At 44.2% G+C, this 25,563-nt stretch overlaps 2 protein-coding genes across 2 annotated transcripts in view; one reads left to right on the top strand and one right to left on the bottom strand.

The window, feature by feature from the left end:
- The window catches only part of SMYD4 (SET and MYND domain containing 4), a 48,445-nt gene extending 34,884 nt beyond the window's left edge, over positions 1-13,561 (bottom strand). Inside the window, exons 1-3 of the mRNA XM_004604977.2 lie at positions 13,341-13,561; positions 12,010-12,153; positions 395-539 (exon numbers count right to left, since the gene is read on the bottom strand). Of these exons, the coding sequence (XP_004605034.2) occupies positions 395-539; positions 12,010-12,143 (279 nt within the window). The 5' untranslated portion in view covers positions 12,144-12,153; positions 13,341-13,561. The remainder of the gene's footprint in view (positions 1-394; positions 540-12,009; positions 12,154-13,340) is intronic.
- Positions 13,562-13,691: 130 nt separating this feature from the next.
- RPA1 (replication protein A1) overlaps positions 13,692-25,563 on the top strand; it is a 62,231-nt gene continuing 50,359 nt past the window's right edge. Inside the window, exon 1 of the mRNA XM_055133544.1 lies at positions 13,692-13,822. Coding sequence (XP_054989519.1) covers positions 13,790-13,822 — 33 coding nt within the window. The 5' untranslated portion in view covers positions 13,692-13,789. The remainder of the gene's footprint in view (positions 13,823-25,563) is intronic.

Raw genomic sequence — 25,563 nt, 5'->3', positions numbered from 1 at the left:
AACCAAAACAAAACAAAAAATCCTCACATAAAACCGTACTGTACCGCTGTCTCCTGAAAAAGAAGTACTGGGGACCAGGAGATAGTCTAGGGTAGGTGCCCAGGCCTCCGACACACCTACACTGCTGGATATAACGCTGCTTCTGCTGGATATCATCCTGGAGGTACCCCAGCACTGTTAGGGTGATCCTGGTGGTTCCCAGCACCACAGGACCCTCAAAGCACTACAAACTTGAACCCTCACATTGAACTACCAGCCCAGTTGGCCCCGAGGTGCTCTGAGCACTGTTTGGCAGGGACCCTGATCCCCTCCCGCTCCCCCTCAAACAATGCACTACTGAAGTGTGGAAACAGACGAGCCACGCTGATGTCCCGCCGAGCTGGGAGGACCTTACCTTTGAGTATAGTACTACGGCTCCCACATAATCTTTCTCTTGGAATTTTCTGTTCCCTTGTTCCCTGTAGAAAAGAGGAGCATCAGGGTCCTTTCCCACATGGTAACTTGTAGAAAGTCTTTTCAAGAACATCTCATCTTCCGGTCTTTATGGAGAAAGAAACAAACAGAAAGGACACACATGTTATTTCAAGGGAAGTTCGGAAGCTCCTGTAATGTCAGGGGCCACAGGGAAACTGTACGTGGTATATATTGGGGCGGGCAGGAGGAAATCTTGTACTCACACACAGGGGCTGGGAGTTCCTGTAGAGGACAGGATGTTATTTATTCTTTTTTAGCTTATAATCACTGGCCAATAAAATTTTCTTGGATAATACATTAAAAGAAGCCTACAGGGCTAAGGAGGTGGCTCAAAGGGCTGAAGTGTCTGTTTTGCCTGCAGGGTGTCTAGGTTCAACCTCTGATACCAAAGATCCCCAAACATAGCTGGGGAGTGACCACCTGAGCACCGTGCTGGGAGTAGCCCTGACCACTGTCCGGTGGGACGCAAACACAAACAAACAAAAAGCCTGAATGTAGAAAATTATGTAACACAGGGAATCCTTGCACTGAAGAGTATTCATCGGTTAATCTTTCCTGGAAATACTTGAGCGAATGGCTAAAAAAAAAAAAAAAGAAAAGATAGGGAGTGTGGAAAAGAGGGTGGAGAGAGAAAGAATGTAATTAAATATGGATATCTGGGGAAACAGAAAGAATTGGGCTCTGTATTCAGGGATCACTCCTGACTGTGCTCCGGGGACCATATGGAGTTCTGGGGATCAAACCTGGGTCAGCAGCACTCAGAGCAAACACACTGTACTATCACTTCAACCTCAAGCATAAACTCTTTTGAGATATCTCCCTTTGAGCCTCTAGGATTTGGGTTTTTGTTTTCCCAGGGGGGATGTTTTGGCCACACCTGGTAGTGCTCAGGGGTGACAGGGTACCAGGGACTGACCTGGGGTCAGCTGCCCACATGCCTTATAACCCACAAGCCCCCATCTAGATTTTATTTTATATAACCAATCACCAGCTAGAGAATGTAATTAGAGAAATAAAAGTTTTATTTACAATAACAAGAATAATTCTTAGTTGTGAATTTACATCACAACTAAGAATAAGTCTAAGAGGAAAGGTACAAGATCTATACAAAGAAAACAACACAAATTTACTTAGGGACATAAAAGAGCCCTAAACAAATGGCAAGACAAACTCTTTTCAGGAATGAGGAGATTCAATATGGTAAAGATGTCAACTCTCCCTAAACGAATCTACAAATCTAACACAATTCCAATTTAAAAAAAGGGTATTTTTTCTTTTTGGGTTACACCTGGCGTTGCACAGGGGTTACTCCTGGCTCATGCACTCAGGAATTACTCCTGGCGGTGCTCGGGGGACCATATGGGATGCTGGGAATCGAACCGGGGTCAGCCGCATGTAAGGCCCTACCCGCTGTGCTATCACTCCAGCCCCCCCCCAAAAATTTTTTTTATGGAGCTTGATAAGTCAAAAATTTTTTTTTTTTGCTTTATGGGTCACAGCTGGCAATACACAGGGGTTACTCCTGGATCTGCACTCAGGAATCACCTCTGGAGGTGCTCAGAGGACCATATGGGATACTGGGAATCAAACCCGGGTTGGTCATGTGCAAGGCAAATGCCCTACCCGCTATACTCTTGCTCCAGCCCCTGATAAGCCAATCTTAAAGGTTACAAATAGGGCAAATGTCCAAAAAACAAGTCAAGATATTCTGAAAAAGAGTAACAGCTCTGCTTGAGTGAATTTGGCAAACCAGACAGCAAAGTCACACTTGCACTAGACCTTGCTACTTGCAAATGCTCTTTGCTTCTACTTGTGGAGCTAGAAACTCAGCAGGAAGCCATGTCTTAGGGTTGAGCTGAGTTTGACTACACTTTTGTGACATGCTGACATAGCTCTGGTGAGTCAGAAGAACCCCACCCCTTTCACTGAAGAGATGAGAGAGAACAGAGGGTAAGGCACTTGACTTGCATGTGGCCAACCTGGGTTCGAGCAATGCCAAGAGTAATTCCTGAGTGCAGAGCAGGGAGTAACCCCTGAGCATTGCCAGGTGCAGAATGAACACATATGTACCTTTCGTGGAAGGGATGTACATATAAGTAATCAAAGTTCAGTTGATAGAAGTTCAACCCACAACTTTTGGGCCAAAACTCTTGGGAAAAATAGTGTCTTTCTTGTATTTATGAACCTACTGGGTTTTGTCCAAGGCTGTCAGTTGTTAAGAGTATCCACCAGATAATTAGATTCAGAGCCTGAAGACCTCTTCTGGGTCATCCCTGAATACAACACTACTTGAAAACGTATCTGCCAGGGGCTGGAGTGATAGTATGGTGGGTAGGATGCTTGCCTACCTAGGGTGTGGTTCGCCCCTATGGGACCCTGAACCTAGGGAAGGGGTAAGCCCTGACACAGAGTCAGAAGTAAGGCTTGAGTGCCCCAAAAAAATGAAAAGAAAAAGAAAAGAAAAGAAAAGAAAGACTGCCCTTGGATATGCTAGTTTCAGAGTGGACAACTTTTCTGTTTTGACCTAAATGTCTTGTCATTTAAAAATGTAAAAATTCTTGGGGGCTGGAGCAATAGCACAGCGGGTAGGGCATCTGCCTTGCACGAGGCCAACCCGGGTTCGATTCCCAGCATCCCACATGGTCCCCTGAGCACCGCCGGGAGTAATTCCTGAGTGCAGAGCCAGGAGTAACCCCTGTGCATCGCCAGGTGTGACCCAAAAAGAAAAAAAATAATAAAAATGTAAAAACTCCAATATGCTTTTGGATATAAAAATCCTTAGCACCCCATGCATATGGTCCCCTGAACCTGCCAGGAGAGACCCCAGAATGCAGAAGTTATAATAATTAAGGGGCTGGAGAGATAATACAGTGAGTTGGGCATTTGCCTTGCATGCTTGTGACCTGGGTTCGATCTCTAGTCTCCCATATAGTGCTCCAAACATGTCCTGTAGTTATTATTTTACTTATTTATTTATACTTTATTTTTATCATTTACTTAATTTTTTTTAAATGAATCACCATGAGGTACAGTTACAGACTTACAAACTTTTGTGCTTACTTTTCAGTCATACAATGATCGAGTACCCATCCCTCTACCAGTGCCCATTCTCCACCACCACCAATATTCCCAGTATCTCTCCCCCCCCAACCTCCCTCCTGCCTCTGTGGCAGGCACATTTCCTTGTACTCTCTCCGATTTGGTGTTGTGGTTTTCAATACAGGTATTAAGTGGCCATCATGTTCAGCCTATAGTCTATTTTCAACATACATCTCCCATCCCGAGCGGGCCCTCTAAACATCCTTTACTTGGTGGTTCCTTCTCTGTCTGAGCTACCTTCTCCCCCAGCATGTGAGACCAGTTTCTAAGTTGTGGAGCAATCCTACTGGTCCTTATCTCTACTATCCTTGGGTGTTAGTCTCCCATTCTGTTACTTTATATCTGGAGTAATTCTTGAGCGCAGAGCCAGGAGTAAGCCCTGCACATTGATAGGTGTGGCCCCAAAACAAAACAAAACAAAATAAATATAATAATTAAAGCTCTGGTTTGGGCACAGAAAAAGAGTCTAGAATCAAATATATAGATGGGGAAAATTAAATAAATACAAACTGAGGGGCTGGAGTGATAGTACAGCAGGTAGGGCATTTGTCTGAGTTAAGTCCCCAGCATCCCATACATATGGTTCCCTGAGCCTGCCAGGAGAGATCCCTGAGTGCAGAGCCAGGAATAAGTCCTGAGCATGGCCAGGTGTGTTCCCCCACCAACACCCCTTCCTCCCTAAAAAAACAAAACAAAACAAAATCCCAAAACAAACCCATACTGAAGCACTGGGAAAGGAAGAAAGGAAGAGCTACTCAATAAATGCTGTGGGAAAAATTATCCGTCTGGATAAAAATGAGAACATTCTGAATTGGACAGGTAGTATAGCAGGTAGGGCTCCTTGTACCTGGCCAATCCGGGTTCTATCCCCCAACCCCCTTATGGTTCCCTGACTAGCTGACTAGAACTCACCCCCGAGTGCAGAGCCAGGAGTAAGCCCGGAGTACCACCAGGTGTGGCCTCAAAACAAGAAAATAACAAAAAAATCAGAACTTCCCCAGGCTGGAGAGGCAGTACAGTAAGTAAGGCATTTAACTCAAGGGGCAGCTCTGGCACTGGTTGGAATCCCTAATCCCACCAGATGTGGGCCCTGAGCACCACTGGGAGTGATCCCAAAACTGCCCCCCTCCAAAAAAAAAATATATAAATCCCACCTCTTCACACTCACATACAAAAACAAATTTCAGATGGATTAAAGATAACTGAAACACACAACTATTTAAAAATGTTAGCGTTAAGGGCCAGGGAGATGCCTGAAGGTCTGAGACAGGCAGCACACGAGGTGGCCCTGGGTTTGAGTCTCGGTGCCACACAGTCCCCTGAACACACCTAGGAGCGATTTTTGCGCACCTCCAGGTACGGTATCCCGACAAACAAAAAAAGAAAGAAACAAACAAAAAGATATTTTTAAAATTTAAAGGCTGAGCAGTATAATCTAAAACAGACACAACCCAGACAGCATGAACGGAAATATGTGATAGACACACGCAGACAATTTATATGAAAATACACCATGGATAGTTCAATGTCAGAGCAAATGCTTTTGACCCTTGGCACATCCATGTGCGCACACACACTTAAAAAAAAATAGGGGGCTGGAGAGACAGCACAGCGGGGAAGGCGCTTACTGTGAACAGCCCTGGCACCACACATAGTCAATCTGGCTATGGAGCTCACAGGAGGTCACATGTTGATTGTGAGGCTTGACCCTCTGGCCCAGGGGTTCCCTGAGCCTGCTTCCCTTCAGTGGTGGTGCTCAAGCACACGGATTATAGCGCTCAGCAGGTGTGGGGCCTTTGCATCCCTGGCTACGGTACAGCCAAAAATAAGAAATCACTTGCAGCATCAGGAATCACTGTCAGGATTATGCTCAGCATGTGTGGCAACCCGAGGGCCTGAACTTTTGACTACATGCTTTCAAGGCGGATAACCTAAACATGTACTTTATCATTGAGCCACATTCTGTTCCCCTGCTTTATTATTTTATTTTTTTGGCCATACCTGGTGGTGATCAAGACTTACCTCTGTCAGGGGTTGGGGGACCATATTTGGTGCTGAGGAATGAACCCAGGTGGGCCCTATGCAAGGTAAGCACCCTATATGACATTGTACTATCACTCTGGACCCCCCTACTTTTGCTTTAATTGCAGTAACATTACGTTATAAATATACATGTAAGCACTTAGCAATATAGTACATCCCTAGTATGCACCAGGCCCTAGGTTCAATTCCTGACACTATAAAAGAAACAAACAAGAATATCACATGTAAATACATTAAGTTCCCCACTGAAAGTTCACTTCTATTCTTCAGAATACATGGGTTCTAATGTACACAACATCCTACACTTCTCACTTCCTTTCAGATAACCCCTTAATTGGTTTTGTAGTCAGTCCAAAAGTTAATGTTTTATTTAGCTCATCTTAAGAGGCCAGAGAGAGCACAGGGGTTAAGGCTCTGTCTTGCATGCTGTTAACCTTGCCATCACATCACATCACATTACCGAACAGAGTGAGTTGTCACTCTGAGCACAGAGCCAGGAACAGCCCATGAGCAACACTGGGTGTGGACCCAAGTCTCGTCACCTCTCCTAAACTTACTTTTACTAAAGAATGTAGCACTATAGCATTATTCTCCCATTGTTCAGCGATTTGCTTGAGCAGGCACCAATAACATCTCCATTGTGAGACTTTGTTGTTACGCCAGAATCAGTAACAACTAAAGAACGTAATCAAGAGAATTAGAGGTGATTGGGACAGATGTACTCAACAAATTACATGCTGCTTGCAATTCTTCTTCTGTCATTCTGTGAGGACAGGCAGAGAAGACAGAGAGCAAACTCCAGTTTAATCCCTTAGCATATTCCAGAAGGGGTAACTACAAAGACTCACCCCAGCACAACAAGAACACTAGAAAACCAATGGGGAGAACACATGAAAGTCCACCAAGATCAATGAGCAAAAACAGGATCACACACTGGTAAATCCTCAGACTGTCTTTGGTAACACTATGATGAGGATGTTCAGTGAGTTCAAAGAAATGATAGCACAGGTAGTCAGCAAAGCAAAGAAAGTATGAGAGTTGAAATAAAAAAAAACTATCAAGAGTCAGAAGTAACAGAAATAAAGATGGTAAAAAAAAAAGGTAGGTGATATAAAAAAAAAGTCAATAGAAGCTCTGAACAGCAGAATAACAGAAGCAGAGCAATAAGATCTAGGAGCTCCAATGAGAAGCAGACACCACTCAAAAACATCAAAAAATATGGTGGAACATGTGCACTGGTGAAGGGATGGGTGTTTGATCATTGTATGACTGAGACTTAAACCTGAAAGCTTTGTAATGGTTCTCACAGTGATTCAATAAAAAAAGAAAAAAAAAAAAGAAACACCAAAAAATAGAAATAGCCTAAAAAAAAAAAAAACAACAGCTTAGAGAACTACAAGATGAGTTCAAGAGGAATAATGTAAGAATCATCGGAGTCTCTGAAGAACAGGAAGGCGAATGTGATGAAGAAACAATATTTAAAGAAATCATGGATGGGAACATCCCAGTTGAGGATTACTGGCACCAAGATCCAAGAGGCCTGAGGGTCCCAGTGAAAACAGACCCAGTTAGAAAACGCCAAGACACAGTACATACAACATGACTAAATCCAAATATAGAGACAGAATGGTGTATACAGCAAGGTTTAAAAAAAAAAATAGAGGGGGCTGGAGCGATAGCACAACGAGTAGGGCATTTGCCTTGCATGCAGCTGAGCCATGTTCGATTCCCAGCATCCCATATGGTCCCCCCAAAAAGCAAAAAACAAAAAAACAAACAAAAAAAGAACTTATATACAAAGAAAGGAAAGCCCGGAAGATGTACAGCAGAATATGGTTCTACAAGCCAGAATATGGAAGAACATAATACAAAAACGCAATGAAATGAAGACCTCACCAAGAATACTCTATCCAGCTTGCATCATTCAGATCTGAAGGAACTATGCAGAGCTACACGGACAGGCAACAACTTAGGGAATTTGTGGCCTTGAAACCAGTTTTGCAAGCATTAAAAGAGCTCTTCTAAAGGACAGGAGAAACCATCACATGCCATTGACTATGGCACCCACTAATGGTACTTATGGTTGTCTTCTACAAGATTAGAAATGTTAAAAACATGTAGCAATTAATTATTACAAATTGAATTTTATTGATTTATTTTCTGATAACTATTTGCCATTCTTTCAAGTTTCACTGGATCAAGTAATATGAAATGTTTGTTACATGCCTGGCATGAGGACAAGCTATGGATATGGGAGGGAATCTGGGGATAATGGTGGAAAAGGGGACAGTGGAGGTGGTATTGGTGTTGGAATGTTGTATGAAACAACTCTACTATAGACACTTTGTAAATCATGGTGTTTCAATAAATATTCTTAAAAGGAAAAATAAAAAAATAAAAATTACAAAAAACAGAATTAGAAAACTCCTAGAGTAAAACCAATATGAACTCTAAATTCCTTTTTAGATTTAGTGACTTAAGAATTTCTAGGGCTGGGGGTTGAGGGGGATCATGGGAGGGAAACTGGGGACACTGATGCTGGGAAATGTGCACTGGTGTAGGGATGGGTGTTGGAACACTGTATGACTGAAATTTAACCACGAACAGCTTTGTAAGGGTCTATCTCATGGTGATTCAATAAAAAACATTAAAAAAAAAAAGAATTTATAGGGCTTGGGGTCGGAACAATAGTAAAGTGGATAGGGTTTTTGCCTTGCATATGGCCTACCGGGGTTCAATCCCTGGTATCCCATATGGTTCCCCTAACCTGCCAGGAGTCATTCCTAAATGCAAAGCCAGGAGTAACCCTTGAGCATTGTCGGGTGTTACCCAAAAAGCCAAAAGAAAAAAAATTTTTTTTCCCTAGGATTAGGAATGCAGTTCAGAGGGTGAGAGCATAAATCTTGAATTCAGGAGGCTCTGAGAATTGAATGATTTCCCCTCCCCCAGGTAAGCTGGCTGTGGCCCTTGTGACCCTGGGGCACTGCTTGGGTGACCCTTGCATCTCCTAGTTTGCTAGGAGTCCGAGCAGCACTATATCTTTGATCCTGTGCACTGTCAGGCCTGCACTGTATCACTGTCACTGTCATCCTGTTGCTCATCGATTTGCTTGAGCAGGCACCAGTAACATCTCCACTGTGAGACTTGTTACTGTTTTTGGCATATCGAATACTCCACGGGGAGCCTGCCAGGCTCTGCCGTGCGGGCAAGATACTCTCTGTAGCTTGCTGGGCTCTCCAAAAGGGGTAGAGGAATCGAACCTGGGTTGGCAACGTGCAAGGCAAATGCCCTACCCATTGTGCTATCACTCCAATCCAAAAAACCAAAAAACCCCAAAACCCCAAAACTATAATCATCCTGGTCGTCTAGGTGCCCCACTTGCTGGGGTAAAATTAATTCAAGTAAATGTTAATAAACTAAATACTCCATGGAAAAGTAGACTAGATTGAAAGTAAGACCCAATTATATGTTGCCAAGAAGAGATACATTTCGGAGTTTGGGACATGTGGCTCAGTGATAAAGTGCCTGTCGATCAATCTTGAGGCTGTGAGTTCAACCTCTGGTTCTCCTAATCTGACCCTTTGTGCCACAACAAGAGTGCAAGTACTATGATCACAAGTGTATGTGAATTCTAGTATACCGCAACAAAAGATACAATACTGCATTCAAGTGCATGACCTTCAGTTACCACCACAACAAAAAAGGGAAGGAAAAGGGGGAGAAAAGAGATGTGTTTCGAATATAAGCCAGTTAAAAGCAAATGAATTGGGAAAGATATACCATGAAAATAATAAACATAAGAAGGCTGGAGAAGTTATTCTACTATCATTAGAAAAAAAAAGAGAGATGTCAAGGAAAAGCATGACCAGAGACGAGAGAGGGAAATTCTTAGGTGTCCCCTGCTGAATACAAACTTACATTATCAAGAAAAAGAAGAAAAAAAAAAAAAGAAAAGAAAAGATATACAAACTTACATTATTAAGTGGCTAAAGGAGAGAAATGTCATCCACCTGTGCTTTACGAAGACAATTTTTGCAAAATCTCATCCACAGTTTATTTATTTATTTATTTTGGCTGGGACTGGAGGGCACCCAGCGATGCTTAGGAACTACTCCTAGCCCTGTGCTCAGGAATTATTCCTGGGCATGCTTGGGGAACCATATGTGATGTCAGGGATCAGACCTGGGTTGGCTGCAAGAAAAGTGCCTTAGCTGCTGCTGTACTATTACTCTGGCCCCCTCACACAGTATATCCTTATTATTCTATCTTTTTAAAAAATGTACGGTTCCAATGATCAAACTCAGACCCCACACATGCAAGGCAAGTGCCTATTGCTGAATTAAACCTCCAGCCCCAGAATACATTTTTTTCAAGCATATACTATATATATGTGGTGAACTAGGAAACACGGCTCACTATATTTATTTTTTTATTTTATTTATTTATTTATTTTTTGCTTTTTGGGTCATACCCAGCGATGCTCAGGGGTTACTCCTGGCTTTGCACTCAGGAATTGCTCCTGGCAGTGCTTGGGGGACCATATGGGATGCCGGGGATAGAACCCAGGTCAGCTGCGTGCAAGGCAAACGCCCTACCTGCTGTGCTATCACTCCGGCCCCCCCCCTTTTTTTTTCTTTTTGGGTCACACCCAGCGATGCTCAGGGGTCACTCCTGGCTCTGTACTCAGGAATTACCCCTGGTCGTGCTCAGGGGACCATATGGGATGCTGGGAATCGAACCCGGGTCGGCCGCGTGCAAGGCAGACGCCCTACCCGCTGTGCTATCACTCCAGCCCATCACTATATTTAAAAGGAATAAAATAATGCACAGTATGGTCTCTAATCATAACAGAATTAAGTTAGATATCAATAACATCAGTATGTACAGGAAAAACCCCAACTAGTTGTAATTTAAACAGCCCACTTCTAAATAATACATAGATCACTACAGATGGTTGTAGATGTCAAAATGACATTTTATGTCAATAAGTTTGATAACTTAGATTATATAAGAAATAAAGTTCTTCTGAATTGAATGATAAAACAAGATGAACAATGATAAAATAAAAAACAAAGAACAGGGCTCGAGTGATAGAATAGCAGGTAGGGCGTTTGCCTTGCACGTAGCCGCCCCAGGTTCGATTCCCAGCATCCCATATGGTCCCACGAGCACCGCCAGGAGTAATTACTGAGTGCAGAGCCAGGAGTAACCTCTGAGCATCGCCGGGTGTGACTCCAAATAAGAAAAAGCAAAAAAAAAAAAAAAAAAAAGAACAATGCAAATAACTACATACATTAGATAAGTAAACATAAGTCCTTATCAAAAAGTTAACCACAAAAATCTTAGTTCAAGATAGTACTAGTGAACTCTAACAAACATTCAAAGAAGAATACCAACATAACTCTTTCAGCAAACGGAGAACTTTCCAAAGTCAATGAATAAGATCAGCACAATTCTAATGCCAAAACATGACAAGATATAACAAGAACAAAATTATAAGTATCACTTAAGAGCAAAGGCATAAAGGTACTTGCCAAAATATTAGCAAACTGAATACAGAAAATAGGGTTTAGCCAAATTAAGCCAGGTCATTTTAACACTTAAAAATCAGGGGAGGAGGGTTATTACCGTGGTTAGATTATTTGCTTTGCACATGGCCAACCTGAACTTGAGCCCTGACTACTATAAAGTCCTCTGAGCCTACCAGGAGTGACCTCCGAGTACAGAGACCAGAGTAAGCGCTGAGAACTGCCAGCAGGATTAAATAACATCAATGTTACTGAGCCCCCAAATACTTATTGGGAACCCCACTCCCAAATTTCTTTGTGCAGTTAGAAAACCTGGTGAGATAGGTCAAAGTTCATAGCCTACTGATTATAGAAATAATCACTATTATTAGTAACTATAGAAAGTTGTGATTACAGAAATATAACACTGTAAAAGTTAAATGGTACCCCATCTGTTCTAGAAGTAGCTTAACAAAAACTGCGGAAACAGCAAACACTGAAAAGTGCCCCCAAATATGAAACAGGGTGCGTGTCCTGCTGTGCCACCGCTGGGCAGAGGCAGTGGAGGGAGGGGCATGAAGTACATCTGGAGGCCTAGGGGCTGCCCCCACACCATTCACAGGACAGGTCTGATTTATTTATTTTGGTTGAAAAAAAAAAGAACAAAACTTCGCATCGCATTTGACTTGATCCATAACTGAAGTTATTTACGGACAAATATAAATATATATATAAACTGAACTTAATTCTCACACCCCCAAAAAATGTTTTGTCTTCCACGCCCTTTCCCCCCAAGATATTTTTGAGAACAAGTGACCAAAAAAAAAAAAATGTTTTTTTTTTTCTAAGATCAAAATATCTATGGTGAAACTTTCCATGCACTTACTGGAGAAGTGAAGAGGAGTGATGAAAGATGTCGCTCAAAGTCTCTGCGGTAGAAATTGTGACTTGGATAGACTTTGGGAGCACAGACCACTTCTGAAGTATGTAAGATTTCCACTCATCCACTGGCAGCTCCATGTTATTTTATCTGTAAAATGAGGAAGAAAATAAGGAATTTATATTCCTGTAAAAATCAAGATTTTGTTCAAGCAAGTAAGAAAAAACAAAACCAATTCTCCCCAGCCATCCTATAGTTTATACGGCAGAGGAAGAGTGAACTATAGGCTGTCAACCAACCATCTTTTATCCAGAAGTGCTTACTGACAGTCTACTTTGTTCCAGGCATCATGCTAATTGTTTTGTTTTTGGGTCACACCTGGCAGTGCTCAGGATTTACTCCTGGCTCTGTGCTCAGGGAGTCATAAGGGGTGCTGGGGATTGAACCCAGGTTGGCCACTTGCAGAGCAGCCACCCTACCCACTCTACTATCTTTCTAGCCCCTAACTGGTGCTTAGTACCAGTTAGACACCATCAGTTAGATATATATCAGTTAGACACCATTCCTTAAACTGAATGGATGCCCTAATCACTTAGACACTTAGAGGCAGCCAGATTTTTCTTTCCCACCCAATTCTACAATTATTAATGAGTATTTTTATCTTCTACATAGTTCAATCTCCCTCAGTCCTCCTTCTAGGACTTCACCATGGCTTATCTGCCATTCTTTCTAGTGTCATACTTTATCTCCGTACCTTCTTCCCCTCCCACCTCCAGTTCTTTCCATTCTCCTTTGCCTTAAACTCAGCAGTATTCCTAGTCAAGTATTCCCAGTGCGAACCTTACCTTTCCTCCTCTGTCCCATGGTTTACTCTCTAAAGGCAAATTTTACTCATTCCTTTGTACCCTGCTATTCTGATCTATTCCCAGCTCTCCAGGCGATTCTATCTCTAGTTTTTTGCATACGTTATTCATTTTCTCTGAATTGACATTCTGTACAATTCAATTTAAGTGGCACCTCCTTCACGAAAGCCTTTCCTGATTTTCCAGCTGAGATTCCAGCACATTTTGTTTTCCTTGGGTCCTGTATCTTTTTTTTAACCATTCTTGGCAGTGCTCAGCGCTTACTCCTGGCCCGGGCTCAGGGAGCACTCCTGGAGGGGATCTTGGGGGATGCTGAGGATAGAACCCGGGTGGGCAGCGTGCAAGGCAAGCGACCCACCCGCTGTACGAAGGCTCCGACCCCTGAATCATTCTACTCTGAGTCAGGGCTGCTCTCAGAGAAAATACCCACTGCACATCACGCTCTCCCGAGCATCGGGACCAGGTCTTATTTACCTGCAAGGCCTCCCCGTGCCACGTTTAGTCTGACACCGCGGGGCGCTTAGCACTTTCACTACACTTAGCAGCGGGCTCGTCGGACGGGTCTGTCCCCGGGTTACCTGCCCTTGCAGCCAAGGGCCAGGCCGGGCCGGGCCCGTTCCCGGAACCGCGCGTCCCGCAGGCCAGGGAACCCGCCGCCTCCCGTTTGGCGCGCTCCGAGGCCCCGCGCTCCGCCTGCGCGCGCCGGCCCGGAACCGCTCAGGGGCGGGTCACACGGGCCTCCCGCCGCGCCCCGACCAATGCGCTCGCAGCTCGGCCCTAGGCCCGCCCCGTGGCCCGCGCACGTCCGGAGGCGGGAAGGGAGGACGCCGCGGCGCGGGCCAATCGCCTGGCAGCGCGCGGGGCCCCGGCGGCGGGGTCCGGGCGGCGCTGGGCCGGAGCGCGGGAGTCGCCGCGGCGGAGCCATGGCGGGCCACCTGAGCGAGGGTGCCTTGGCGGTGAGCTGGCGGCGGGCGCGGGGCGCGGGCGGCCCGGGCAGGCGGCTGCGCGGTCATCGGTCCCGCACCGGTCCCGCCACTAGTTTCGGAAGTGCGCACCTGTGTTTTCTGCCTGAGAAAAAGGGACGAAATACACGATTTCCTCCTCTCCCGCCCGTGTTCGCGGGCTCATCTCCTGACCCCTCCGTGGCCAGATTTCGATCGTCTTCTCTTGTCTGCAGTTGCATTTTGCTCGCCTGCCCTTAACCTGCTTCGATCGGTTATTCGCTGGTAGTAGAAATAAACACGGTGGAACTGCGCAGAGCCTCTTAAGTTGCTAATTTGCCGCTTTTGGTCTTTCCGCTTACGGGTTCTCAGCCGCCGGGGAGTTTGTTGGTAACATTGTTTTCTGTGGCTTAGCTTGTCTGTCCGGTTTGCAGGTCCCGCTTTGCATATTTTTGTTGAGAAAAGGTCCTTTCCTCCCCGAAACAATTCCATTAACCATCCTCGTGTCAGTTACGCACACATTTCTTTCCCCTCTTGTAAAACACAATTGTTTAATGTCTCTGATCTGATATCTCCAAGAATTTTACATTCAGCTTGTCTTGAAAACATCTATTTTATCTTCCTAAACTTGACTTAATCTGGATGAGTGGTATTGTCCATTATCCCTAAAGTCATGCTAACTAGAAATTGAGGAATCATTCTTAGGACAAATTCCGCTTTGGATGTGCGGTCCGTTAAGTCCTGTGTATTTTCCTTTCTTGACTATCTTAAATTTGTCCAGTACTTTTTTTTTTTTTTTTTTTTTTTGGCTTTCGGGCCACACCGGCTGTGCTCAGGCCTTCTGACTACTGGCTCTGTGGCCAGGGATCACTTGTGGCGGGCTCGGGTCCCCGATCTATCTCAGCTCGCCTGCAAGCGAGGCAAGCTCCCCACCTGCTGTACTATGACTCTGTGATCCCAAGTTTTTCTACGTGCTGATCACTTTTATACCTATTCTTTCCTGGAGTACTAGCACTCAGCATGCCCTCTTTTGACTGCTGCTTATTCCCAGTGGTTCTTGCTTCCTTTCCTTTTTTAAAATTTATTTTGTTTTGAATGTTTCTCCGTGCTCTTGCCTTTTACAAGACCGGTTGAACTTTTTTCCCGGCTGCCTCTTAACCTAGTTAGTGCGTCACACCTGTGCCTGGTTTAACATAATCTTTAAATTTTCGTTCAGGCTAATTCTTTAGAGAAGCTTTTCTGGGCCAGCTCTACTTTATTTTGATATTCTAATTCCTATTCATTAACATTAGCTGAATTTGGCTAGCATATTGAAATCTCTTCTGTAAAATAAGGGTAATAAATATCCAAATAGTAGCTACTGCATAGATATGTGGGAAAATTAAGTGCATTACTATATTTAAAATGCTTAGCCTATACCTGATAAGTGTTCCACATTTGTTAATTATGTATTATTGATAGTCACAGATTAATTTTACATTTTGTTGATTTGATGAATGCCAGCTTCTTTTTGACTTCCCCACTGCATTGGAAATCCTCTGAATTGGAAATTCTTGGAGGCCTTGAAACTGTGTGTTTTGTTTTTTTGTTTTTGTCCACACCTGATGGGGCTTAGTGCTTACTTAGAACAGGTGCTCTTCTGTGCAGGGATCATTCCTGGCAGTGCTTGTGGGACCATATGGGGTGCAGCTATACTATCCTCTGGCCCTTATGTGTGTTTTTTCTCTACATAGTATAGCTAGAGGAGTAGTGGTAAATGTTAAGTGCACAGTAAGAAAGGAAGAAGATTGGGAGTTGGGGACAGGGGAGCTGGAGGGGATGAAGATTAGAGGTGAAATAGGGACAGTGGTGGAAGGTCTTGGGCATTTTAGTGATGGTGGGTTAGTGCTACTGTAATCATGTCACCTAAGCTAGAATAAAAGATATATTTTATATATATACATATATACATATACATATGTATATATATATGTGTATATATATATTGGTTTTTGCGTTACACCTGGCAATGCACAGGGCTTACTCCTGGCTCATGCACTCAGGAATTACTCCTGGCCATACTCAGGGGACCATATGGGATGCTGGGAATCGAACCCGGGTCGGCCTCGTGCAAGGCAAATGCCCTATCTGCTGTGCTATCACTCCAGCTCCAAGATGCATTTTTTTTTAAATTTTTTAATTAGTGAGTCACAGTGAGGGTATAGTTACAGATTCACACAATTTTGTGCTTGTTTTTCCCTCATGCAATGTTTGAGAGCCCATTCCTCCGCCAGTGTCCATTCTCCACCACCAATGAATCCAGTATCCCTCCCACCCCCAGTCCCATACCCCCACCTCACCCCGCCTCTGTGGCAGGGCATTTCAGTTTGTTCTCTCTCTCTCCTTTTGGGTGTTGTGGTTTGCAGTAGGGGTATCAAGTGGCCATTATGTTTAGTCTCTAGTCTACTTTCAGCACGCATCTCCCTCCCTGCACGGGATTTTCAATCACATTTTACTTGATGTTCCCTTCTCTATCTGGGATGACCTTCCCCCAGCGTGTGAGGCCAACTTCCTGGTATTATATACTACTATTCTTGGGTATTAGTCTCCTACTCTGTTATTTTATATTCCACAGATGAGTGCAATCTTTCTGTCTGTTCCTCTCTTTCTGGCTCATTTCACTTATCATGATACTTTCCATGTTGATCCACCTGTATGCAAAGTTCATGACTTCATCTTTTCTAACAGCTGCATAGTATTCCATTGTATAGATGTACCAGAGTTCCTTTAACCAGTCATTTGTTCTCGGGCACTCGTTTTTTTTCCAGATTCTGGCTATTGTAAAGAGTGCTGTGATGAACATATAAGTGCAAATGTCATTTCAACTATACTTTTTTGTTTCTCTGGGATATATTCCCAGAAGTGGTATTGCTGGATCAAATGGAAGCTCAATTTCTAATTTTTTGAGAAGCGTCCATATTGTTTTTCCAAAGGGGCTGGACCAGTCAGCATTCCCACCAGCAGTGTAGAAGGGTCCCTTTCTCCCCACATCCTCTCCAACAGCGGTTGCTTTTGTTCTTTTGGATACGTGCCATTCTCTGTGGTGTGAGGCGGTATCTCATGGTTGTTTTGATCTACATCTCCCTGATGATTAGTGATGCAGAGCATTTTTTCATGTACCTTTTAGCCATTCATATCTCTTTACCCCAAGATATATTTTTAAAAGCAGGGAAGCTTGAGGTAGGGGAATATGAAGGGGAAGAACAGTTGCAGTTGAGTGAATATTTAAATAAATTAAGAATAATTACCTAATCACTTGGAAAGTGATTGCTGATTGTAGTAATTTATTTAATTACTATCACCTTGTGCCTTTAAGACAAGTGAGGGAAGGGTAAAAAAAATAGAAATGGGGGGGCTGGGAGATAGTTTAAAGAGCTAGTCCTCAAGTTGATTTTGATTTCCAGCATTACAGGGTTGTGGCCCCCAGTCCCCCCAAAAAAAACCCACTAAAAAACAAAGAAAAAAGATTAGCCAGAGAGATAGTATACATCGGGTAGGACGATTGCAGATATTATACAGTGGGTAGGGTGATTGCTTTGCATGTGGCTGATGTGGATTCAATCCTCAGCATCCCATATGGTCCCTTGAGCTCCTTCAGAAGTAGTTATTGAGTGCAGAGGCAGGAGTAATTCCTGAGCATTACCAGGTGTGGCCCAAAACCCAAAAACTAAATTATAAAATATGGGGCTGGAGCAATAGCACAGTGGGTAGGGCGTTTGCCTTGCACGCGGCCGACCGGGGTTCGATTCCCAGCATCCCATATGGTCCCCTGAGCACTGCCAGGGGTAATTCCTGAGTGCAGAGCCAGGATTAGCCCCTGTGCATCACTGGGTGTGACCCAGAAAGCACCTCAAAAAAAATAATAAAATAAAGAGGGCATTTGTTTATTTTAGTTTTGGGGTCACACCCAGCAGTATTCAGGTGTTACTGCTGGCTCTGCACTCAGGAATCATTCCTGGTGGCCTCGGGATCATATGGGATGCCAGAGATCGAACCCTGGTTGGCTGCAGGCAAGGCAGGTGCCTTAACCACTGTACTATCTCTCTGGCCCTAGAAAGAGGGTGTTTAATGAAATTAATAATGCTTTGCCTGTCTGTTTTTGAGAAACAACTACCTTTTAAAAAATTATCTAAAGGGTTGGAGGGAGATTACAGAAGACGGGGTGCTTGCCTTGCATGTGGCCAACCCAGGCTTGATTTCTGACATCCCATATGGCCCCCTGAGCCTTGAAAGGAGTGATCCCTGAATTCACACCCGGGTGTAAGCCCTGAGCACCACCAGGTATGGCCCCAGAACAACAAAAATTATTTACACTGGGGCCAGAGAGATAGTATAGTGGGTAAGGTGCCTGTCTTCAGCTGACCTGACTGGGTTCGATCCAGGAGTAAGCCCTGAGCATTGCTGTGGCTCTGGAACGCCCTGTCCCCATTAAAACATGCTACACTGGGCCTCGTAGCTCAAAGGCTGAAGTGCAGTCTTTGCAACCCCAGTAATGCTGTTCCCCTCAACCCTGAGCCAGGGTAAAGCTCCTTGAGTACTGCTGGGTGGTGTGGCCCCCAAACAAAGTAAAACAACAACAACAACAACAAAAACACGTTGTCTCCATTAAAGTTCAAATTAACTTCATAGAATAAAATAAATCTCTTTGGGCCGGAGAGATGAACGAGGGTAAGAGCCCGAGCCTTGTACGGTGCTGACCATTTGATTCCTGGCGTCATATACAGTCCCCTGAGCACCATCAGCAGTAAACCCTGAGTTTTGCAGGTGTGGCCCCAGAACAAGCAAACACTACGAATCAGGTTGAGTTTTGACAGATTGGTGCACCCTTGAGACAACCCCTGAATCTCCTGCTGAGCTTAATATAACTGGAATCTAATAATGTATACAAGTTTGTATACATGTTGTTTAGCAAATTTCTTAGCAAGGTAACCTTTGAGGCTTATTTGCAATGAGTCAATAATTTCAATCTCTAAATTGCTGAGCAGTACTCCATTGTCTGAATGAAAAGTTATTGGACATAGGGGCTATTCCATTCCTTTTTTTGAGAGATATGAATGAATATGTGGATATTTAGGTACAAGCCACTTGTAGGAATACTTCTCTTTGGGATAAGTCACTGTCACTGTCATCCCGTTGCTCATCGATTTGCTTGCGTGGGCACCAGTAATGTCTCTATTGTGATACTTGCTGTTACTGTTTTTGGAATATTGAATACTCCACGGGTAGCTTGCCAGGCTCTGCCGTGCAGGCGGGATACTTCCAGTAGCTTGCCGGGCTCTCCAAGAGGGATGGAGGAATCGAACTGGGTCGGCTGAGTGCAAGGCAAGTGCCCTACCCACTGTGCTATCGCTCCAGCCTCTGGAATAAGTATCTAGGAATTTAACTGCTAGGTCGTAACGACAAGTTTGATTTTATAAGAAATGGTCCAAACTTTTACAAAAACACTTAAGAGAATTCTAGTTGTTCTGTATCCTCAGTGACACTTAGTTTTGTTTTTTTCTGACTGATGTGTAAAGACATCTATGTTTTTAATTTGTATTTCCTTGATGGCAAATAATGTGAGCATATTTTCATGTGATTATTGATCACTTGCATGACATCATTTGTGAAATGCATGTTCATATGTTTTGCTCATTTGAAAAGTTATATTTTTAATCTGTCTTTTGATGAATATAAGCCTCATTTTTTTCCAATCCAAGTTTGTATTTTCATTCTTTTAGCGGTATCATTTGAAGAATAGCTTTCTTTGGGGGAGACATGGGGGTGGGCACACACCCAGTGTTGCTCAGGGATCACTCCTGGCAGTGCAGGGGACCATGTATGGTGTTGGGGATCCAACTGGGATCATGCAAGGTATGTGCCTTAATGCCCTGAACAATCTCTGACCCCTATTATTTTGGTTTGCTTTTGTTTTTATTTTGAACCATATCGACAGTGCTCAGGGCTTCTCTCCTGGCAGGGGACCATATGTGGTGTTGGGGATCCAACCTGGGTTGGTCTCAGGAGGTGAATACACAACCTACTGTTCTATTGCTCAGTTTATTCATTAAAAAAATCCTTTTTTTTTTTTCTTTTTGGGTTACACCCGGCGATTCACAGGGGTTATTCCTGAATCATGCACTCAGGAATTGTCCCTGGTGGTGCTTGGGGGACCATATGGGATGCTGGGAATCGAACCTGTTTTTGCCGCGTGCAAGTCACACAAATGCCCTACCCGCTGTGCTATCGCTCCAGCCCCATTTAAAAAATTCTTTTTGAAATCATACTTCTTGCCCTAAGAAACATCCACCTGAAGTCACAAATCTGTTCACCGGTGTTCTAAAGTTTTATAGGATTTCTTCTGCTTTAAAAAAAAAAATTGTATGGTACTGGGCTGGAGAGATAGTACAGTGGGTAAGGCTCTGGCCTTGCATGGGGCCAACCTGGGTTTAATCCCCCAGCACTCCACATTGTCCCTTGAACACCACCAGACGTGATCTATGAATGGAGAACCAGGAGTAAGTCCCTAGTACTGCTGGATGTGGCTCCCAAACTAATAATAATTACTTTTTTTTTTTTTTTGCTTTTTGGGTCATTCCTGGTGATGCACAGGGGTTACTCCTGGCTCTGCACTCAGGAATTACTCCTGGCAGTGCTCAGGGGACCATATGGGATGCTGGGAATTGAACCCGGGTCAGCCACGTGCAAGGCAAATGCCCTACCTGCTGTGCTATTGCTCCAGCCCCATAATTACAATTTTTAAAAAATAATAAAATATATGGTATATAATTTTTCCCCATGATGATATTTATGTTTTCCTGCGCCAGTTGTTGAAAAGACTAGTGTTCAATTGAATTATGTTGGCACCTTTGGTAAAAATTAATCCATATACATGTGATTCTTTTTTTGGAATGTCTATTTTGCCATCACTCTATAGGCTGATGTTTTACTAGTACAGTGTTATTTTAATAGCTGTAGTTTTATGTAGTCTTGAAATTACTTGATGTAAATTTCCCAGAGCCTTTTTTTTTCCCACAGTGGTTTTTCTAGGTGTGTGCTCTACTGAGCCATAGCCTTAAGATTTTCTATGCCCATGTCATATCTGCAAACGAAGATGGTTTTGGATCTGGAGCACTTGCGCACAGCCCACCTGGGTTCAGTCACCAGCACCATGAGTGATTCCCTGAGCTTGCCAGGAATGATCCCTGAGCACAGCTGGGTGGGGCCCAACCACCCTCCACCCAGGAAAAAAAAAGTTTTGTTCTTCTATTTGTGTTTGTTTCAGTGATGTGGGGGATCCAGCCCTGGATCTCAGACAGTGAGTTGAGTTCTATCTCTGATCTCATTTATTTATTATTTGTTTATTTTTGCCACATCAGGCAGTGCTTAAGGATCACACTTGGTGGGATTTGGGCACCATCTGGGGGGCTGGGGATTGAACCTGGGTTGGTTGCATGTAAGGCAAGTGCCCTCCCTACTATAGTATTGCTCCAGCCCCTTTTCTGGCCTCTTTTCTGGTCTTTATTCTTTTATTTCTTTTTTGTCTTACTGCATTACATAGGTCCTCTATTTTTTCTAAGTTGTACTATTTATCATGTTTAGTAATGGCCTTGGATTCTCTAATAAAAGATGGATATTTTAATTAATTAATTTTTTATTTTTTGCTTTTTGGGTCATACCTGGCAATGCACAGGGGTTACTCCTGGCTTTGCACTCAGGAATTACTCCTGGAGGTGCTCAGGGGACCATATGGGATGCTGGGAATCGAATTTGGGTTGGCCACATGCAAGGCAAATGCTCTACCGCTGTGCTATCGCTCTAGCCCCTTAATTTATTTTGAAATGTAGGAATACTGCTGTTTATTCAGCCACTGATTTAGCTTACGGAAGTAGGCATGAACTCCACAGTACTTTTTTTTTTTTTTTTTTTTGCATTTTGGGTCACACCTGGCAATGCACAGAGGTTACTCCTGGCTCTTCACTCAGGAATTAACTACTGGTGGTGCTCAGGGGACCATGTGGGATGCTGGGATTCGAACCCAGGTCGGCCGCGTGCAAGGCAAATGCCCTACCCGCTGTGCTATTGCTCCAGCCCCCACAATACTTTTTTTTTTAATTTTTTCATTGAATATCTGTGAGATAGACTATTACAAAGCTGTTCATGATTTGGTTTCAATCATAAAATGAACCAACACCTATCCCCCCATCAGTGTACATTTCTCACCACTAGTGTCCCCCATTTACCTCCCACCATCCTCTAACATCCCATCCTCCACCTCCAGTCTCCCTCTGTTTTTGTGCATTAATGGTTTGCAATACAGGTACTAAGAGGTCATCATGTTTGTTCTGGGCATTCAGTATTTTTACCGGGATGATAAGGCTGGAGTAGCTTTTTAACTGGGTAGCAGCTTTGGGGTGTGGACATGACTGCCGAGGCTTCCAGAAGTACAGGGAAGTGGGGAGAGATAGTTCATCCCAGCCCCAAGAAAGCCTGGAGATTTAAGTCAGAAAAATTGCATGCCCGAATTTTCAGCAGATTATATATCTCAGTGAGGTCTGTCCAGAGATGGTGGAGTCAGGCCATGGGCGTGGCAGCCTTTATGTATGGGTTGTGGGAGCAGGCACCTGCCAAGGGTGCTGCCTGGATGGGCACCAGGCTAACTTGCCCCCCTCTTACTTGCCCCTGTCTGCTCAGCCTTGTGCGGGTCCGAGACTGGCTTTTGATCTCTTTGAGATTTATTTATGGGTCTCTGAAGCAAGGCCGAAAAATGAGCTTGTGTAGCTGAACCGGAGGTGGTTTGTGGGCGTCACTCCCACATATCTAATTTTTGGCCTTTTACTTTCTCAGGAAATTTGGTCCAAAGTTGGCTACTTTCATGGGTTGCCATGACACAGACGCACGGTGGTAATTTGGGGTATCAGGAAGCCTGAAGACACCATCAGGCTGCTGATGCACTTGCCCCGCATATACAGGTTGACCTGCTGGTGGCACTTATCCCCCAAAAGATGGACATTTTTAGATTAAGAAAAAAAAAACACCCTAGTTTCTAGGTATTGTATAGAAACAAAATTTACACCGTTGTCAAACAATAACAACAACAGCAACACAGAAACAGCTGCCTGGAAAAGAGGGATTTTATTATTTATTTATTTATTTATTTTTTGCATTTTGGGTCACACCTGGCAATGCACAGAGGTTACTCCTGGCTCTTCACTCAGGAATTACTCCTGGCGGTGCTCGGGGACCATATGGGATGCTGGGAATCAAACCTGGGTCGGCCGCATGCAAGGCAAACGCCCTACCCGCTGTGCTATCCTCCAGCCCCAAGAAGGATTTTTTGGCAAGAAAATAACATAATTTGGGAGTTGAGTTTGACCAACACAAGTTGTAGGGTAAATTTTGGGAAGGTTATCTGGCTTTATGCCAAGTAGAGATAGAGCAAGGTAACAGTCATACGTATTCAGGAGTTTTCAAAGGGACAATTTATGCATATAAGTATAGGAAAGGCAGAAACTTCCCCCCCCTCCTGACCCCGGGCTTGCAGGCTATTATTACACAGTCTCCGTGAATCAGTTCTGTTCAGTCGGGTGTGATAAAGCTCAAGTGGGGCCCGGACACAGGCACACGTAGCCTCCTTGCTCCCTAATTCTCCTTCTCCCCAAGAAGGAAATTCTAAAGGAAGCGAAGGCATAAAGCTGTGTTTAGGAAAAGAGCAAAAACAATCCTCTGAATACAGGGAGTCGGGTTCCAAAGGGGAACACTGATGCCATGTTGGTTTCTGCCCTTTGTCGGTTCACACTTCCAGATTTCTCCTCCTCCACACTTTCTCCTCCTCTCCAAATGGATGGGGCGGGGCGGGGGGGTGTCTAAGGATCTGATCATATTTTGGCTACTTTCATGAGTTGCCACGGTAACTATAAACTGTCATGGTACAGATTAAACTCTGGTTTATGCAGTTGTTTGTAGTACAGTTGTTTCGGGCATTCAGTGTTTCAACACTAATCCCACCATCAGTGTGACCTTCCCTCCGTCATTTTCTCCAGTTAGCCACCCACCCTTCAGGCTTGCCCCCTTAGCAGGCAAAATAATTTTATTTTTTATTGATTGTTACAGCTAAGTGCTAATGGAATGATTGAAAAATACTTCAGTAAAAAAATTTTTTGTGGAAATTGTTGTAACTCACAATGGGGCAGTTAATCATTGTCCGAGGGTTTTACTATAAACCGTTAGTTGCTAGTCGAGTCTTCTGTGTTACTGTTTTTGTTTACTGAACTTAGTTGGCTTCTGTGCTGCCTCCCAGGAACTCCAGGATCTGTAGAACATGATGGCTGCTGGGGCCTCAGGAAGGGGCTGGGGGGGTGCTGCCTGCCCTCCCTCCAAAACGACCCCAGAGTTTTCAGTCCGAAAACCAGTGTGCTTGGGATTTTCATGCACTTGGCATCTCTGCCAGGATGAGTTTTGAAACAGTAAAGTTGGACCACTGGCATGGCGACAGCTTCGGGGTGTGGGTGCATCTCTAGACTCTGTACATCTGTTGAATAAAGTGATGAGCAACTTGGGGGGAGAGAGTACAGCAGGCCGGGCACTTTCCCTGAGTGCAGCTGACCAGGTTTCGATCCCCAGCACCCCATGGGATCCCCTGGGTCCTGCCAGGAGTAGTTTCTGTAAAAAAGAACTCTCTGGTAGGTCCCAAAAGAAGCATTTTTTGTTACTGATAATAAGCCCTTTTAAGTATTCCTGTCTTTTGGTAATGAGGTGACTTTCTCCCTGCCTCCCTCCCTTCTGTTTTTCTTTGCAGGGGGGGAAGGGAGGTGATCCTTAGGGTTTACTCTTTGTTTTGTGTTTGCTTTTTCATTGTTTGGTTACACCAGGCAATGCCCGGAGTATTGGCTCTGCACTCAGGAATTACTCCTTGTGGGGCTCTGGGTGACCATATGGAAGCTGGGGATCAAATCCCAGTTTGCTGCCCCTCAGGGCTTACTTTTGGCTCTGTACTAGAGATCATTTCTGGTGGGGCTTGGGGCACTATATCAAATGCCGGGGATTAAACCTGGGTTGGCTGCATACAAGGCAAGTACCCTACTCACTGTGCTATCACTTTGGTACCCTTTTGTTGTTGTTTTTTGGGTCACACCCCTGCATTGCTTAGGGATCACTTCTGATGGGACTCAGATGACTAGATGGGGTGTTAAGGATCGAACCCAGGTCATTTGTCTGCCCACAATACTATCTCTCCAGTCCCACATTATTATTATTATTATTATTATTATTATTATTATTATTATTATTATTATTATTTTGGGTCACACACGGCAATGCGCAAGGGTTATTCCTGGCTCTGCTCTCAGGAATTACCCCTGGCGTTGCTCAGGGGACCATATGGGATGCTGGGAATTGAACCCGGGTCGGCCACATGCAAGGCAAACGTCCTATTATTGCTCCAGCCTCTCACATTATTAATTTTTGAGAAAATACCTTCTAAATGGGCTGGGGCAATAGCACAGAGGGTAGGGCGTTTGCCTTGCACATGACCGACCCGGGTTCGATTCCTCTGTCCCTCTCATAGAGCCTGCCAAACTACCAAGAGTATCCCGCTCACATGGCAGAGCCTGGCAAGCTACCCGTGGCATATTCGATATGCCAAAAACAGTAACAAGAAGTCTCACAATGGAGACGTTAACTGGTGCCTGCTCGAGCAAATCGATGAACAATGGGACGACAGTGCTATAGTGCAGTAC

Source organism: Sorex araneus, chromosome 3 (genome assembly GCF_027595985.1).
Source record: "Sorex araneus isolate mSorAra2 chromosome 3, mSorAra2.pri, whole genome shotgun sequence".
Taxonomy (NCBI): Eukaryota; Metazoa; Chordata; class Mammalia; order Eulipotyphla; family Soricidae; genus Sorex; species Sorex araneus.
The sequence above is the reverse complement of the archived record's forward strand: the minus strand, read 5'-3'. Positions and strand labels throughout refer to the sequence as shown.